This window comes from Acipenser ruthenus, chromosome 2 (assembly GCF_902713425.1).
Source record: "Acipenser ruthenus chromosome 2, fAciRut3.2 maternal haplotype, whole genome shotgun sequence".
NCBI classification, from domain to species: Eukaryota; Metazoa; Chordata; class Actinopteri; order Acipenseriformes; family Acipenseridae; genus Acipenser; species Acipenser ruthenus.
Genome location: NC_081190.1, coordinates 35,426,081 through 35,444,479, shown reverse-complemented (window position 1 = coordinate 35,444,479; position 18,399 = coordinate 35,426,081). Strand labels below are relative to the sequence as shown.

Sequence of the window (18,399 nt, the reverse complement as noted above, 5' to 3'; positions counted from 1 at the left end):
ACATGTCTAATCTTCAAATACAGTTGACATACCAAATGATTAACCTGTCCCTCCACTAGTGAATGTAATAATAATAATAATAATAATAATAATAATAATAATAATAGTAATAATAATAATAATAATAATAATAATAATAATAATAATAATAATTTCTTACATCCACTGTAGGCAGAGTGTTGCAGGGGGACATGTTATTGGTTACACTTATATGCAGGAGGACTTGTTATTGGTTACACTTATTTTGTTCCAGCTGTACTTTAAAGAGAAGACATATTTGAGAGCTCTATAGGGGCCACGAGGGTGCTTTTGAAAGGTCACCAGGAAGTTATGGCTTGAACTTGAAATTATATACAAAGTGATTTTAAACAAGAACACATGATTATCTGTAACTGTGATAGTCCTGAACTGTTCCGACTTGTTCCTTGTTCCATTTTCTGATCATGTTTTTTCTGTTCTGGCTTGTTCTTGTGATTCTATTGAGATATAGCTGTATAGATTTCAATACTGCCCAATGGGACCAAGCATCAAGCTTTGGGTCAGCACTCAATTGCACTTTCAAATAAACTTCGGACTTCGGTTAACATAGCTCTTGCTGTAAATGAGATGATTCCTAATTAATCCTGGCAAACTCTCCATGACACTTCAGATGGCATGGAGAATATTTGAAAGTAACATTTATTTTAATTGCATTTGCCAGCAGGTCATCTCATTTTAGCAAAAACCTCAAGCAGCATTAGGCTGTTTTTTTTTGCCCCCTAAGATCAATCATTCAGCCCAAACAAGACAATAAAGATGTAGTGCACAATTACAAACGGTCATCACAAAATCCATCATATGGATAAGATAATCTGCTGACTCGTTTGTTCTTGTACCGTAATGGATTGTATTGCTCTACATGTTGTACTGATAGGCTTATCGCATAAAGACATTGATAAAGGCTTCTCATCCGTGTTATGAGACTGACATTAGAAAAACGTTCTATTTTTTTCAGGGCATACTACACCAGGTGTTTTAAGCAGGCACCTTTTAACAAATTCACCATCTGAAAAATCTTTGGCAGCACATCCAATCTCTTTGCTGACAATAAAACTGTCATCCACAGCATTTTCATTTTTTCTTCTCATTTTCAGAAAAACCTTTAGTTGAGACCATAGCTTCTTTCATTTCCAGTAAACTCAAATACGTTGCTTTGTGCAGTGTGTGATACTAGTAATGTTGTATGTTATACTATTTCATAACTAACCGTTGCACTGCAAATCAGACATATTGCATTGCCGTCAAAAGTATTCAGTGCAAAATTAATCCTCTATTCTGCCTCCTCCTTTTACTTCTGTGACATCTCCAACTACTTTTTGGCTACTGATTTTAAATTTTACACAACGTTAAATAAATAGTTTAAATAAGCCTTTGCTTCGCTATCCTAATCAAAATTATGGGTGCTATGCTGTTACACGCCTGCATGAGGAAACAGATCCTGTGTGCCATTTTATTGGCTATTTTACTACCTCTTTGAGCTGTGATTGGCTTAATGGGAATGTCACTCATACAATGCAGACTGCACATGTTGAATACACATGTTATATTAAAGAGGCGGGTTGTTTTAAAGAAGAATTCCGAAACGATACAGTACATCAATGCAATTTTAGAAACTAATGAGCTGGCAGCCAAAAATTGCTTTTGATTGTAGTCACATAGCACTGTCACCTCGATCCATGGAGCCTCTGCGAGGTGATAATGCCAACAAGGAAGAAAATTGAGGCTACATCTCATCAGTCAATATTTCTCAAGTAAGCAGAACAAAAAAGAACAAAAATATTGCACAACATGACTTCTATTGTATACGCATTAAAGGACAAAGGAAAAAGGCTTTTTTTTACATCAGACAAGGAATACATGTTAAAATTAAAAGGTAAGCAGGCAGTTTCGCTTTACGTTGCCTCTGCCAGTCCCCTGCTGTGCTGTGTCTGTTGATCGCTCATTTTCGGTCAGTGTAAGCCACCTCCACCTTCACAATAAGCTACTGACCAAAAGATATGCCGGGCTTTTTATATGAAGGTGGTCACATGTAGTCTCTGACATTTTCGTGCGCATTAAATTATCGCTCGCACTAAATTTAGTGCGCATGCTATGGCATGTAAATATATATAGTTGAGTTCAACTTTACCAGCTATCAAACCCACTATACATAACATTTCCTAGCCTGTGTTTTTATAAATTCTTATTTAAAAAAGTATAAGCGAGGGAGTCCAGATTCATTCCTTGGTTAACTGCCTCTTTGCTTGTACAATCTGCTGTCATAAAGAAGTAGTATCACTATAAATCATGCAGTGGTAACGATACAGTATATAATAAATGAGCTTGGTTATGTATTTATGTTTTTTTTTTCCTTTAAAAGCTTTTTTTTCTTAGAAAGCCCATCTTCCAGGGAATAGAGGGTATCATTTGTTGTGCTTGGATGGAACTAAAACAAAACTTGAAAGTAGTAAAAAATGGCGGGTAATTAATGAAAAGTAAAACTACAAAGCTTTAAAACTATGAGTCCTTCAAGCAATGACTTCTGATGTGAATACAGAGCCCTGACTAGAAAAGATTGGTAAGAAGATGGGTTACGTACTGTGACAGAGGACGATGAATCCTGGGGATAATGAATGGGAAGACTAATGCAAACCAGTGGTTAATGAAGCAAACCACAGAACTGTTCCACCTTGGCTTTGATCTCTGCTGATTTAGAAATACATTAGGTCTGGGCAGTACTTTGGTTGAATGACTCTTTTTTGTCTCTTTATAAATGTAATGCCATTGGTTTATATTGGTAAAACTAACTAGAAATATTATTTATAATAAGCTACAATATAGTGTGCACTAATATATAAATAATTTCTTTTCGGAATGTTTTTTCACCGTGTCTGAATTCTAATGAAGGTCAACAGTCGTCTTGTCTGGGGTGTTTTAATTTCTCCAACCTGTAAACGGGGACAAGACATCGTAATGATATTCATTGAAAAGGCTGTGAGAAGTGAAAGGAAACAGAAGAGTAAACCGACAGAGGAGATTCATCTCTGACTGTCAAACAAGTAGCAGATAAGAAAAGTGAAAAACAAGATGGATGAGATACAGGTGTTTGCAGGAATATGATGAACAAGACAGCATAGGAGGATTTGGGCAGGAAAATGTTTTTTATGGCAATGTACAACAAAACTTATGGTACTGAATTTCCTTAATGCTTTAAAGAAAACAAGATCTTAGTATGTCTAATTGGGATTGTATCTCTTTGTGTGAGTGTGTGAGAGAGAGTGTGGGGAGAGTGAACCCTTGTGATCGCTCTGATAATACAACTGAAATGGCAGTTCAATTAAATCTGGAAAATCGCTAAAGAAACCTCTCACTCAGCATCAAAGCTGGTCAGTGTTTTCTCCCTTTATTGTACATCCTTTTAATGAAACTGGTACACATTATAAGCAACCAGATGGAGTAATTAATGTTTTTCATTTGGAAGCCCATCAGTTGTATTGTCAAGTAGTAATATTGATTTCCATTTTGTCTGAAATATGTCTTTTGATTTGGAAAAATAAAGTAGTTGAAATACCTCATACAGGTCTTATTTTTTGGTCAATTATTGCATCACCAGCCACTAACCTTCCAAATAAATACTAATTTAGGGGAAAATGTTGATTCAGTCTTACATGAAAGTGTGTATTGAGCTAACTATTGTTCAGTTGGGCAACAATGGAAATTTCAAGAAACTTCAGCTTTGCATCCATACTGTAACTTTAAATACTCTAGTAGGCAAACGTTAACACAAATAAAGGCAATAGCCAGAATGTTTGTTTACTCCCCTTGGTTTCTTCTATTTACATTACTGATCCTTCATGAGGTGAATCTACATAGAATTGCGACCACCCCATTTTAAGTGACTTAATAGCACTATGTAATACATATTCCAATTGCACTGCAAGAAGGTACCTCCGTTTCTTGTAGCCCTTGCTTGTAGTTTCACATCTGAATACAGTAAGTAAGCATACTTGGATAATGTTAAGGGAGACTAAACCAGTCTGACTGAAAATATTTCTGTTCCACCTCTTTTAGTTCCAGCTGGTGGCCGACCTTTTCCACGATGGCAAAGATCCTGTTCCCGCCACATCCACCACAAAGACTTCAAAGATCAATGTCCGGTCTGCCAAACAGATCCCCAAAGCGACAAATAAGGACCACAGGAAAACCGTTGGCCATCAGGTAAGTGATTAGCCGAACATGATTCCAAGCAGTTCTGTATTTAGACAACAGTGTACTGGTTAGATATTCTTATCATCATCACTAAAAAGAACAAGAAGAAAATACATAAATGCGCCTAATCCTACCTTGAATATTTGAAGACCCGGAGAAAAATACAATTACCTCAACTAAAAACATGAATTTAACTTAAACCATTATTTAGTTTTCTTTAGATATTTACTGTAATTTGTCTGTTTCAAACTTCTCAATCCCCCTGCATCCTAATAATACCTTATGAAAAATTAAATAGATTATTCCTTAAATATTGTACACTAACAACACACCTAACAGTGTGTTTATTCCAAAGAAAGCACAGCTTGGTGTTTCTTATTGCTATATAGTACTTAGATGCAGTGTTATCCTTGATAATATTTGTTGTTCAGTGTCATTTTCTCTGATGGTCCTTTACATTTTCACATTAAAACACAGTCATAATGGTGTTTATTTGTGCTCCCTGATGTTGGACACCATCGAGGTGTGTTATAATTGTATGAATTCAGGCACAGCAATATTTCTCCTCTCCCACACAACAGTGACAGTGCAGAAACAATCAAGGTAGAGCATCCATTCTGAGAACAGGAAATGGGTATTTTCATAATGTCAACCGTGATAACCTGCACCATTACCTGGTAGCCTAACAGTTACCATTGAAGGGTGGTATTGCACTAATGAAATGTAGAATGTAAAATTAGCCATGAGACAATCATGACCCAAGAGCAGAGTACCAAAAATAATGGCCCATCTCCCAGAATGTGGAGCTATTACTGGTGTTCTTTGTTCCGAGGAGTCGCAGCAAATGGGGTTACAAATTATGCAGGGAAATCTATCAAATCAAATTTCCAGTGGAGTGTGGTTCTGTCATTGCTAAGAATTTGAGACATGTTGAATAGCATTATATTCAAGCTAGGGTTATTATTATTATTATTATTATTATTATTATTATTATTATTACTATTTGTTTATTTAGCAGACGCCTTTATCCAAGGCGACTTTCAGAGACTAGGGTGTGTGAACTATGCATCAGCTGCGGAGTCACTTACAACTACGTCTCACCCGAAAGACGGAGCACAAGGAGGTTAAGTGACTTGCTCAGGGTCACACAATGAGTCAGTGGCTGAGGTGGGATTTGAACCGGGGACCTCCTGGTTACAAGCCCTTTTTTTAACCACTGGACCCCACAGGTTACTAAGGAGCATATTGAGATAGTGTGAAATAGAAGTCTTTCAAGTTCCATAATGTGAGTGATGTTTCCAGGTTTACTGTAATATGTGATGTTTGTGTTTTTCTCTAGTTCCGAAACTCACTTAGTTTACTAATGGAAACACTGAACGCCACAACTCCCCACTACGTACGTTGTATCAAGCCCAATGATGAGAAACTTTCTTTCTCGTAAGTACACACCTTTTATAAATAATACCATATCCACTCCACATCCACATGTACCACATACATCTGAAATGATTTGGGGTCAAAATTGTTGCAGGGCAGCAATAAGAATGAGGGCTTTGACCAGATTAAGTATGTTTATTATAAATGGTATTTTCTGGACAATATTAGTTTCAGGGAGGTGATCTACTATGCAAATACATCCTGATTAATTTCATCATCCTCTCATGTGATATGATTTGGTAAATCATTTAGATATCTGTATATAAAGTACTTAATTTACTGTAATGGTTGTCCTTCCTCTTCTGATAAAACATGTGTTGTGTTCATTTGGGATGCAATCAACTGCATAGGACCATTGCAGGATTTTCAAAAGTTTGTAAATGATAACTCCAGTGTTAAACAACAAATCAGTATGTAGCATTGAATATGGTATTTTCAAGCGGTCGTTATGCCTATTTCGTTATTAAATAATCGTCCTAATGTGATTTCTGAAATTATGATGATTTACGAAATAATGTTAATTTCTTAATGAGCAGTGCTTCTTGCAATTATTTCTTTTGTTTGTGTGGGAATTTAAAAGAAAATCTGTGTTAATTGTCTTAATTTATCTGGAGTTAATTTGCACTTTGCAAAGAAGGTTTTAATTAATTAAAGAGTCTATAACTCACCTTAAAACAGACATTTAACAAACCGCATCTGTGACGCTGACGATACAGAGAGAGAGTGTACAGGACCAGGGTTCATTTCTTACAGACTACCTCAATAATTCAATATTTGTAGTTAGGAAAATATTGTAGCCTTTTCTATACTTGTGGTTATGAATTATACACATTTACTATTCAGCATAAACTATGCAAACTGATATTTTGGGGCAAAATTAAAAAGGAATATCTGTATACGGTATTATTATTCGTATTTACTCTTTTGATAAAGCTTGCCAGATCAGGGGCTACTAAACAATATGTATTTTGTTACAAATGGGATGACGACATACACTGTTTGACTTTGCCTATGTGTCACAGCCATAATATGATGGCACCACTCTCTTAGAATAATGAACATCACTTTTCATGCTCAGCAGTCAGTACCACAGAATACCCATTTAAAAAAAGACTTGGATATGAAGCCAAATATTGCTCTCCTTGGTGTTTTAACTAAAGGCTATGAATTATGAGGATAGGTTGAGGGAACTTCTAAAAGGGATCTACAAAATCAAATTGGCACTAGGACCATAAGATACATTTGTACATTGAGTAAAGGTAGACTCGTTTAGGATCCATCTGTATGTGTTCTGGGAAAGAACTGGACAAGCTGTAACTTTTCATACATGGTTCAGGGATGCAAATAAGGCTGCTATTGCATAGCAGTTTTACTCATTCCAGGTTTTACTAAGAGCTTGATTAGCCATGGTGTATAGGTAACAAGCTCAGGTGTGTCTTATTAAACTCATATTAAAACCAGGAATGGATCAAACTTATTTCCATGCCTGTGGTTCCTTACGTCTTTTCTGAAGTGAACAAATCTAAGCATACCTTTAAGGGGATGCACCTGAAAGTTAATTTAAAGAAATGATCAGATATTAATTCAAGTCACAGCCTTGGTCGAGTTCTTTGAAATTAATTGCCCCTTGAAATTACAATCTAAGCATTTTTTTTTTTACCTTTGTTTAAAATGTGAAGAAATCTCTGAAATGGTAATTAAATTTGTTTTTTGACCACTCATATATGTACTATGAAGTTCTTATTTCCATATGCTCTTATATGTCCCCACGTGTTGCTACAACTGTTCAAATAACGTAACTGTCATTTATCTTTTCAATGTTAACATCCTGAGCAAATTTTACACTTTACAGTGTGTTTCAAAGCTCTAGAAATAAATAAAAAAGCAAAAAAACAAAAAAAAAAAAAAAAGATAACAACTGTTTGGGCTTTTCTTTTCTATACCACATCATGGATCGTTATTGCTGTGTTACCTGTTTGACAATGTGGGCAATAATCCTTACACTATCAGTGCACTAGAGCGGACATTTTGAAAAGAGCTTTGAAACCGACTTTAAAGTTGTAAGTGTAAACACTTGTCAGGATGTTAACAATGAAAAGAAAAATTGCAGGTACATTAATGTTTCTTTAATATTATCATATTATCAATTCTTTATTTGCATTAGTGCAGTATCGGTACAGTTTAAAAAAATATACTATTAAGACAGGACTAAATAAGGCCAAGTTTTTCTACAGTAGTTCAAATTAACATTGCAGTTAAAATGTAAGGCTGTAGTTAATACATACCCCATAAGTTAGTATGTATTATATTTATTGGAAGTACTCGTGACTTCAAGGTAATGTTGCATTTTACTCACCCAAAATAGTTTATGCACATAGAGTAAATTACTCAATGACCCAAAACCTTATCTGGAGCACTGGTGTATCTCATAGTTCACAAAACAGAACTATGTCTTCCTCATACATGTTATAAGCCTTCAGTCTGATTTTCAAGGTGTCTTAGTAATAAATCTACCAGAAGTGTGCTTGCAACTTTTCAGTCGTCAATTTACAGTATTGAGCACACGTTTCGGAAGCCTACTGACTAGCATTCAGACAATTTATTTTCTTATTATAATTAAATAGGTTTGGCATCAAGCCCAAATACTTATTCAGCTGCTCATCAACTTGACTTGAACCATTTTGCATTATTGGTTTAATTAGTGTACACTGTGTATATTTTTTGTTGGATTCCTAAGACTGAAAACAAGTCATCTTAAAACATTCTTTTTTTTATTTCCAATTTCATTTTTGCAGGTTTGATCCCAGCAGAGCAGTGCAGCAACTGAGAGCCTGTGGTGTGTTGGAGACCATTCGTATCAGTGCAGCCGGATACCCTTCCAGGTATTTCCTTCAAGCCAATATTTGCTTTAAAAAGAAAACAAAAATCTCATTGTCAGGCAAGATTTGTAGATCTCATCTGACAGCTAATGCAGTAAAGTAAATTAGATTTTTGATGGAACGCAGACGTCTCTGAAATGTCTGAAAAGTTAACATTGCATCAGAGATATTACTCAAAACAGTGCTTTCCAGCTTGAGACTCGGTGGTGAAGGCGAGTTGTGATGGGGGACTGTTGTGTCAGCACAGTGAAAAGTATCATTTTATAAATTGAACCCAAACATCTGTGACAGAGAATCGCTGAGTGAGCTGCAGGTTAAAGATCAAATTGGTACGTGTAAAAATATCAGTTGATGTTTTTTGGTGTTGTTTAAATTCACTTGGTGTAGTTTTCTGTTTAAAAAATGCAATGTTTAAAGCAGCCATGCAACCTCAGTTGAGCTCTTAGAAAAATATCTAAACTACACCAGAGTATAGCTATTAACCTGCCACACTCTGCCTTTAGTTGTAGGAGTTTCCTGCTTGTGCATTTCTTACATCCCCAAGAGGCAGTATTGCACTTGGAGGTGAAATATGTTCCCTACAGCTCTGTTGAGGCTGCTGGGGTGCTATAACATTCTGAGTTTTAAAAAGTCATCAGGTTGTGATGGCTGAAACAGAACATGATACAAAGTGACTCTTAACATACACATATATAAAAATATATTATTCAGGACAACTTTGATAGAGTTGGCCGAGAGAGGGTAAATGGACATTGAGCAAAAGCAAGTTTAGAACAGAAGTCGGGAAGCACTTTTTTACAGTGTTATACTGTAAATGCATGGAACGCCCTACCACGTAAAGTAGTAACAATTAAAACACCAGTAACAATCAATAAACAATGAACTCCTATTAAACTATATACTCTAAGTAGAGACATATGGGCCGGATTTTCAAAAGGTAGTAAATGATAACTCCAGTGTTAATCAACAAATAGGTATGTAGCATTGATTTGGGTATTTTCAAGCAGTTGTTTTGCCTATTTTTGTTGTTAAATAATCGTGCTAATGTGATTTCCGGAATTATGTTGATTTACGAAATAATGTTAATATCTTAACGAGGAGTGCTTCTTGCGACTATTTCTTTTGTTTGCGTGGAAATTTAAAAGCAAATCCTTGTTAATTGTCATAATTTATCAGGAGTTAATTTGCACTTGGAAAAGGAGGGTTTTAATTAACGAAAGAGTATATAACTCACCTTGAAACAGACATTTAACAGACCGCGTCTGTGATGCCGATGATACAGAGAGAGAGTGTACAGGACCAGAGCTGATTTCTTACTACCCAGATAAGATATGAACATATTTTAGCCAGGACTTAAATTGTCATGGAATATTTTCTGGAGCCCAACTGCCACAAATCCCCCCCAAACACATCTAAAAAAAACAAACAAACAAATAAACAAAAAAACAGGATCATTTAAAGCAATTACATATATTTTATTTTAAACCATAAGCATTTCTTACACGTTTTGCTTTTTGTTTCTGTAGCCAACTAGAAAATTACATAAAAGTACAGTTCAGTAATACTTCAGACTTAAAACAAGTAAAACTCTAAGATATAAATGCATGAATCAACCTTATTTAAGTGCAGCTCTGGACTTTGACAGAGAAGGTCTCCGATTCCCGACACATTAAGTAAATTGCATTGCTATTAAAAAAAAAAAACAGGTGTTGCGTTCTACTTTTACTTTCACAAATTATTATAAAGGAAAGAAAAGGTTTTGAAAAACTAGTGCTGACAGTGTTCTAAATCGTTTCTCCAGCCATTCAGTCAAGTACTTCAAGTCGTTATATTGTTTCAAACTAGTTAAGCTCGTACATTCTCAGGCAACCAAACCACTATCTTGTTTCAGGTCTGTCGATTACTAATGACATTGTGTCAAGTTTACAAGCAGTTAACTCGTTTACAGTTACACATGATACACACACACACATTACAAGCAACAGCCAGGGAAAGGAAGGACAGACGCACACATACAGATACAGAAGTGGCACGTCTGACTATCAAGAAATTATCACTGCAACTGTAGCCTATTTGAATTCTGCATACGTACATTATATGACAGCTGACCTCACTGTAGATTTTATTTAAATTATACAAATAATAACCTAAGTGTAAATAATGAAACCTTGGTATAGAAAACGGCATATTAGACATTACAATAAATTGCCTTTATGTGATTGCGGATTTGCAGTGGTTCCTTGGCTTTTGACAACCTGTGTCTGATCCACACAAGAACGAAGAACAGGCGTACAAGGACACACAGATCCACTAAGAATGTGATCGAGATCATTGACATGGATTTTACCTAAACGTATTTGTAATGCTGTCATACTCCCCCCACAATTTATGTACAATGTACACTTCCACCTTCACACGTTTGTATGCATATACAATGTTCTTATAATACTGTAAGTGTTCGGTGGCTACTTCTAAATCGTGTTGAGTTTATTTATCGCAGAGGCGAGCAAAGAGTACCAGAGAAAATGCATGATTAGAGGAATTCACCGAGCAATTAATTATAAATAAATTGTGTATTGGGTTTGGGAGTTCTGTCAATTTTTGAAAGCTTAATAAATATATAATGAAGTGTTACATACATGGTATAAATGTATAATGTAGCTGACAACTTCAAACGTATTTATTTATAGCCTACAATCGTACATACTAAAATACATACAAAAGTACAGTACTGTGCAAAAGTTTTAGGCAGGTGTGAAAAAATGCTGTAAAGTAAGAATGCTTTCAAAAATAGACATGTTAATAGTTTATATTTATCAATTAACAAAATGCAAAGTGAGTGAACAGAAGAAAAATCTACATCAAATCAATATTTGGTGTGACCACCCTTTGCCTTCAAAACAGCATCAATTCTTCTAGGTACACTTGCACACAGTTTTTGAAGGAACTCGGCAGGTAGGTTGGCCCAAACATCTTGGAGATCTAACCAGAGTTCTTCTGTGGATTTAGGCAGCCTCAGTTGCTTCCCTCTCTTCATGTAATCTCAGACAGACTCGATGATGTTGAGATCAGGGCTCTGTGGGGGCCATACCATCACTTCCAAGACTCCTTGTTCTTCTTTACGCTGAAGATAGTTCTTAATGACTTTCGCTGTATGTTTGGGGTCGTTGTCATGCTGCAGAATAAATTTGGGGCCAATCAGATGCCTCCCTGATGGTATTGCATGATGGATAAGTATCTGCCTGTACTTCTCAGCATTGAGGAGACCATTAATTCTGACCAAATCCCCAACTCCATTTGCAGAAATGCAGCCCCAAACTTGCAAGGAACCTCCACCATGCTTCACTGTTGCCTGCAGACACTCATTCGTGTACAGTTCTCCAGCCCTTCGGCGAACAAACTGCCTTCTGCTACAGCCAAATATTTCACATTTTGACTCATCAGTCCAGAGCACCTGCTGCCATTTTTCTGCACCCCAGTTCCTGTGTTTTCGTGCATAGTTGAGTCACTTGGTCTTGTTTCCACGTCGGAGGTGTGGCTTTTTGGCCGTAATTCTTCCATGAAGGCCACTTCTGACCAGACTTCTCCGGACAGTAGATGGGTGTACCAGGGTCCCACTGTTTTCTGCCAATTCTGAGCTGATGGCACTGCTGGACATCTTCCGATTGCGAAGGGAAGTAAGCATGATGTGTCTTTCATCTGCTGCAGTAAGTTTCCTTGGCCGACCACTGCATCTACGGTCCTCAACGTTGCCCGTTTCTTTGTGCTTCTTCAAAAGAGCTTGGACAGCACATCTGGAAACCCCTGTCTGCCTTGAAATTTCTGCCTGGAAGAGACCTTGCTGATGCAGTATGAATACCTTGTGTCTTGTTGCTGTGCTCAGTCTTGCCATGGTGTATGGCTTTTGACAGTAAACTGTCTTCAGCAACCTCACCTTGTTAGCCGAGTTTGGCTGTTCCTCACCCAGTTTTATTCCTCCTACACAGCTGTTTCTGTTTCAGTTAATGATTGTGTTTCAACCTACATATTGAATTGATGATCATTAGCACCTGTTTGGTACAATTGTTTAATCATGCACCCTACTATATGCCTACAAAATCCCTGACTTTGTGCAAGTGTACCTAGAAGAATTGATGCTGTTTTGAAGGCAAAACAGCATCATTTTTCTTCTGTTCACCCACTTTGCATTTAGTTAATTGATAAATATAATCTATTAACATGTCTATTTTTGAAAGCATTCTTACTTTACAGCATTTTTTCACACCTGCCTAAAAGTTTTGCACATTACTGTATATGTCAACATAAGAAAATAAATTCCAACCAATCTACAAGGATGGCTTATCCCCGCCCCCATCCAAAAATAGATTGCAAAATGCACATTAAAATAGTTATATATAGTAAGTTGTACATGCTGCATGACAAAATGCACAATATTACATTAAGTTTACAAATTATACACAAACTAGATATTACAATTATTTTTTATTTCCATCTGGCTGCTGCTCGCTGGTGGGAGAGCCGTCTGTACGCTAGTAGTTTCCATAACAGCGAATTCTGATTCCATTATTTTTTCTTGATCTTGTTAACTGCATTTTGATTAACGAGTTCCCCTTATCTAGTCGTTGACACAGGAAGTGATGTACGTGACCTGCGACAATCATTTTAACGAGAAATGCGTTCATTAACAGCTTCATCGACTCAGTTTCAAAGCATTAACAAATTTATTTAATTAGCAAATTTTGTTTGAAAATGAGAGCTACTAAAGCTCTCGTTACCATACCGTGAGTTCGATAAAATAACTGTTTTTTTAAAATCCTGCCCATGGTGTTCTAAGAAGGAGTGAGCCTTAATGACCTCAATGGCCTCTTCTCATTCCCAAACTTTTCTAATGTTCTTAGGTTCTCATTTCACACTATACCAAGTTGTTCTAGAAGAACTGAGAAATTACTATTTTCATAAGGAAAGACTATGCAAAGGGGATGAAGTCATCAACTGTATATTTAAATGTATGTTTTGTTTATGCAGTTGTTTTTGTTTGTTGTCATGCTTCTTGAATATATGTGGTTGGGTGTGCATGTTCATGTATTTATAGTGCACACATTATTTATTTCTTAGCAGACGCCCTTACCCAGGGTGACTTACAGTTGTATACAAAAAATACATATCAAGAATTTTCAGTACAATTAAGAGCAAGATACAAAATACAATGACTTCAGTCCTAATAAGAGCAAATACAAAACATAGTACGATTTGATATTGGGGCAGTTCAAGAGCAGATAACAGTGTTGATAGTTACATCAAGGGTTAGATACGAGTACAAGTGAAATAAAAAATACTACAGATTGGGTTAAGTGCAGGATTAATACAGTAAATTAGGGAGCAGATAAGTGCAAGTTAAAGTGCATTAAAGGCAGAGTGCTTTATAGTCCAGAAGGGAAGAGTTGAGTTTTACAGGTGTTGTCTGAAGAGGTGTGTCTTGAGGAGGCGCCGGAAGGTGGTCAGGGACTGCGCAGTCCTGACATCTGTAGGAAGGTCATTCCATCACTGCGGGGCGAGGGTGGAGAAGGAGCGGGCTCTGGAGGCAGGGGAGCATAGAGGAGGTTCAGCCAGTGTTCTAGTGCAGGCGGAGCAGAGAGGTTGTAAGGGGATATGAGGGTCTGGAGGTAGCTGGGTGCAGTCTGGTCAAGAAATCGGTAGGCGAGTACAAGAGTCTTGAATGGTCATTCTGTCTGTTGCAGTACCGCACAATATATCGCCAGTCATATCAATTCAACAATGTTGATTACTTATTATCAATATTATCACATTGTGCTGAGAACAGATTTCCCAGTTATTGATATTGATGGCACGAAATACAGTGTGTATTGTACAGAGAACATGGGAGCTCAGTTTTGAGCATCCAAGTGTTTGTTACCATGAGCTAATGTGAAGTATATATCCCCATACCTAGATTGCACTGTACATAATGCAGTAAATACAATGATTTGCATGACCAAGGGCACCAGACCATAGTAAAAACATATCTCGATTATAACGCGCCACGGATATAACGCTCCTACAGCATGTCCCCCAATTTCCTATAGTAGTGATTTCATGCAATATTTCTACAGTAAATACAGTACGTGTTGTTCAAACTGTAAACAACTTCTCAGTCTAACTTCCATTTCAGTATCTGAACTGAAGAAAGGCTGCATTGGCACTTTATAATACAGACATCTTATTCAGCATTCGTTTTATAACTAAATCAATATTAGGCCTATTACGTGGCTATCTTTCCTAATGCATTTGTTTTTTTGCTGCGAGGGGAGCTGCGGTTTTCTCCAGGAGATGCTTCAGCTTCGCTTCAGCCCCGCTCCGGCAGCCGAACCTGGGGCGAGCCCATTCCCTCTTCCCCTCTCCTTCTCACACTTGGTTTGCTTGTCTGTTGCTTCGAACTGAACTCCCGACCACTGATTAGCCAGGCTATTTATAGTTTAAAAGCTATAGCGTTGATTACATGGTGCTTTATGCATGGTTAATTCACAGAAAGTTTCAGTTTTAGTCAGATGTGTCAGATGTGTGTTGTGTCCTGCGGCGCCTCCCACCCCTCCCCTGTTTATAACGCTCTTCGGTTATAATGTTCATATTGTGTTTCCCCTGAGACCCGCGTTATAACGAGGGAGCACTGTACATACACTTCACAAGCCAGTCCAATTGTATTGCATAATAAAAGGGGTGAAAACTTTTGGTACCAGTTCCAGTTAAATATAGATGAATCCTACCTCTTTCATCCAGTTTATTGTTAACTGTGTCTAAATCCGAAGTTGAAAATATTTATTAGAACTGAACACCTCATCCCAGCCTTACCATGCGAGTAGATAGTGTACCCCCCACCAAAAAAAAAATACTATGGACTAGATTCTGAAAGCTATTTATTCAAAGTCTTTATTAGCACCCTTTTTTCAGATTGTGTTAATTAAAGAAATCCACCTTAGAAGGTCAAAAAGGAAGGAGTAATATGTACAAACTTTGCAGCTACCAACTCGACACTCAGATTCTAAGTATGTACTGTAAGTAATGTGTCGGTACTGTCAGTATTCTCAAACTGACAGGTATCATAATCAGATTTAAATTACATTTTTTTTTAATCTTTCAATATAATTATGTTGCCATTCCTTTGGGCAGCCACATGGTTATAGCCTCTCTATCCTGAAGCGATTTGACCTTTGAAAATCCTGTGTTTTTTTGAAGGTCCAATCACTAAAGTACTTGGGCTTTCTAGCTTTCTCTCCACTTACACTGCACACTCGTATGATCTCTGTCATGGTTGCCTTCGAGGGTTACAACAACATGGTCTAATTCTGTGAAAAATGAGTTTAATTTTTGTATCCCGTGAGGCTGTGTTGGAGTGAAATTCCTCACTTCTTGGTGTGGAGCTTTAGTAAATTATATAGTAATAATAGTAGTAGTAATAATAATAATAATAATAATAATAATAATAATAATAATAATAATAATAATAATAATAATAATAATTAGAACTGCCAGGCAGTTTTACGACTTCCAAGCTCAGTACCAGTTGGACATTTTGGCAAGTTCATTATCTCATGATGCTTTATAACTTTAAACACCATAGTAACCATGACCCTATCTACACACTGTAAGGAGTTATAAGCTAATTTTATATTTAACCTCAAGGAGAGGTCAAAGGCCACTATCAAGGTCATTTCTGGATAGAGCATATATGGGTTCATGTCTGTGTTCCATAGTAACCATGACTCTATCTACACTCTGTAAGGAATTAAAAGCTAGTTCTACATTTGACCTTAATGAGAGGTCAAAGGTCATGATCAAGGTAATTTTTGAATAGAGCATATATGGATTCCTATCTGTGTTCCATAGTAACCGTAACCCTATGTGCACTGTAAGGCGTTATAAGCTAGTTTTGCATTTGACCTTAAGGAGAGGTCAAAGGTCACGGCCAAGACAATTTTTGAATAGAGCATACAGTATATGGGTTCCTATATGTGTTCCATATTAACCATTAATCTGCACTCTGTCAGGAGTTATAAGATAGTTTTAGATTTGACAGAAGATTTTTGAAAGGTTTTCAAAGCAATGAGTCAGACGGGCATATTGGTTTACACACAAACACCATTTTTGAAAAAGTCAATTGTATTGAAGAGGGATTTTGGAGTTAATCAAATAAACCGTTATTCAACTGAAGTGGTTTTAAGAAGAAAATGTAGGCCTGGCGGCCATCTTGTTTTGCCAAAGAACACAATTTTGCCCTATTTGAATTCCACTGTTCCCAGGATGATGCCTACCAAGTTCAGAGTTAGTTGGTTAAACGGTTTGCAAACAGAAGCAGTTTGATGTTTGGGGCACGTTTCTGCGAATTTGGTGGCAGCCATTTTCATATTAAAATTTATCGCAGCAACTTCGTCTTCGCAGACTTGAAGCAGATTTTGTTCTTGATGATACATGCCAAGTTCGATCACTTCACCGGTTCCCAAGAAGAACATTTTGAAAGGTTTTTCAAAAAAATGCTTCAGGCTGCCATCTTGGTTGATGCAGGAGCGCAATTTTTCAGCATCTGATTTGTATTCAACCCATTGATTGGTTACATGGCGGTCAAGCAGGAGCAGTTTGAAGTTTTGGAAATAATAAAAAAAATAATAATAAAAATCTTTAAAATAACAATAGGCATCCCCAGCCATTCTGGCTTGGAAGCCTAATATGTATTATTATTATTATTATTATTATTATTATTATTATTATTATTATTATTATTATTATTATTATTATTATTATTATTTGTTTAATAATAATAATAATAATAATAATAATAATAATAATAATAATATTAATAATAAATAACATTTTTTGATAAAGCTGGCAGTGTTCTTTTCATGACCTACATTCCAAAGCTGCTTGGTAAATTCAGCCTCTCAATCCAGGGCAACAGTAATTGAAGTTCTGTTTAACTTTCAGAATATTTAATACCGTGCAAATAACATTGCAAACATTTATAAACGACATGCCCAACCTTCATGTGTCCTTAAATGTGTTTATTTATTCAGGTTTACAGTCTCAAGGTGAAGTACCACATTTACCATGCTTTGACATCTGCAAATTCGTAAATGTCAGATAGCTATGTTGAAATGTTGAAATGTAGAACTTTTATTCCTGTTGAATTGTTTGTGTTTTGTTTTACATCAGTATACCCTTGTCTCTTCAGCCAAATGGAATTACAGCAAATGAAAATGCACTCCATTAGGACAATATTGTAGACCTTTAAATTGTATTTTTGTAATAGAACAGAAAAAGTAAAAGCAGACAGGATTTTGCTGTTTCAAAAATGACAGAATGACCTTTGTTAACTGCTGAGTCCTGTGATAAGTCAGCAGGTGCTGCAAAGTCTATGTTGAGTGTGGTCCTGACTTGATATTTTTTAATGTGTATTTGTACTGAGTGTGGTCCTGCCTTTAGTGTATTCCTGGTTTGATATGAATAATTATTTTTGCATTGTGTTGTTTTGTGCTGCAGCCGGAATCGCTGTTCTATAAACGAGTGCTTCCATCTCATTGAATGTTTAGTAGAATTTGTTTTTTTAAACCAACAAAGCAGCTTTTCAAGTTCTGTTAAGTTGACAAATAAAGTTTACATTTTCCCTCTGTGCTTTTCCAGGTGGACATACCCTGACTTCTTTAACAGATACAGAGTATTGATGAAAAAGAAGGAAATTGTTCTTTCGGACAAAAAGCTCACTTGCAAGAATCTGCTGGAGAACCTGGTGAAGGTGGGTTATCTCTGTTTTTCACTATACACATTTCTACCTGTGCAGCAGTGCCTTTTGGGGCTTGCCTGGAAACAC

General features: G+C 36.5%; 1 protein-coding gene across 3 annotated transcripts in view; it reads left to right on the top strand.

The window, feature by feature from the left end:
• The window catches only part of LOC117409401 (unconventional myosin-Vb), a 138,335-nt gene that overhangs the window by 85,294 nt on the left and 34,642 nt on the right, over positions 1 to 18,399 (top strand). For all 3 annotated transcript variants that reach the window (XM_058995003.1, XM_058994994.1, XM_058994997.1), the window contains exons 15-18: positions 4,090 to 4,236; positions 5,567 to 5,664; positions 8,460 to 8,546; positions 18,213 to 18,324. In XM_058995003.1, the coding sequence (XP_058850986.1) occupies positions 4,090 to 4,236; positions 5,567 to 5,664; positions 8,460 to 8,546; positions 18,213 to 18,324 (444 nt within the window). The remainder of the gene's footprint in view (positions 1 to 4,089; positions 4,237 to 5,566; positions 5,665 to 8,459; positions 8,547 to 18,212; positions 18,325 to 18,399) is intronic.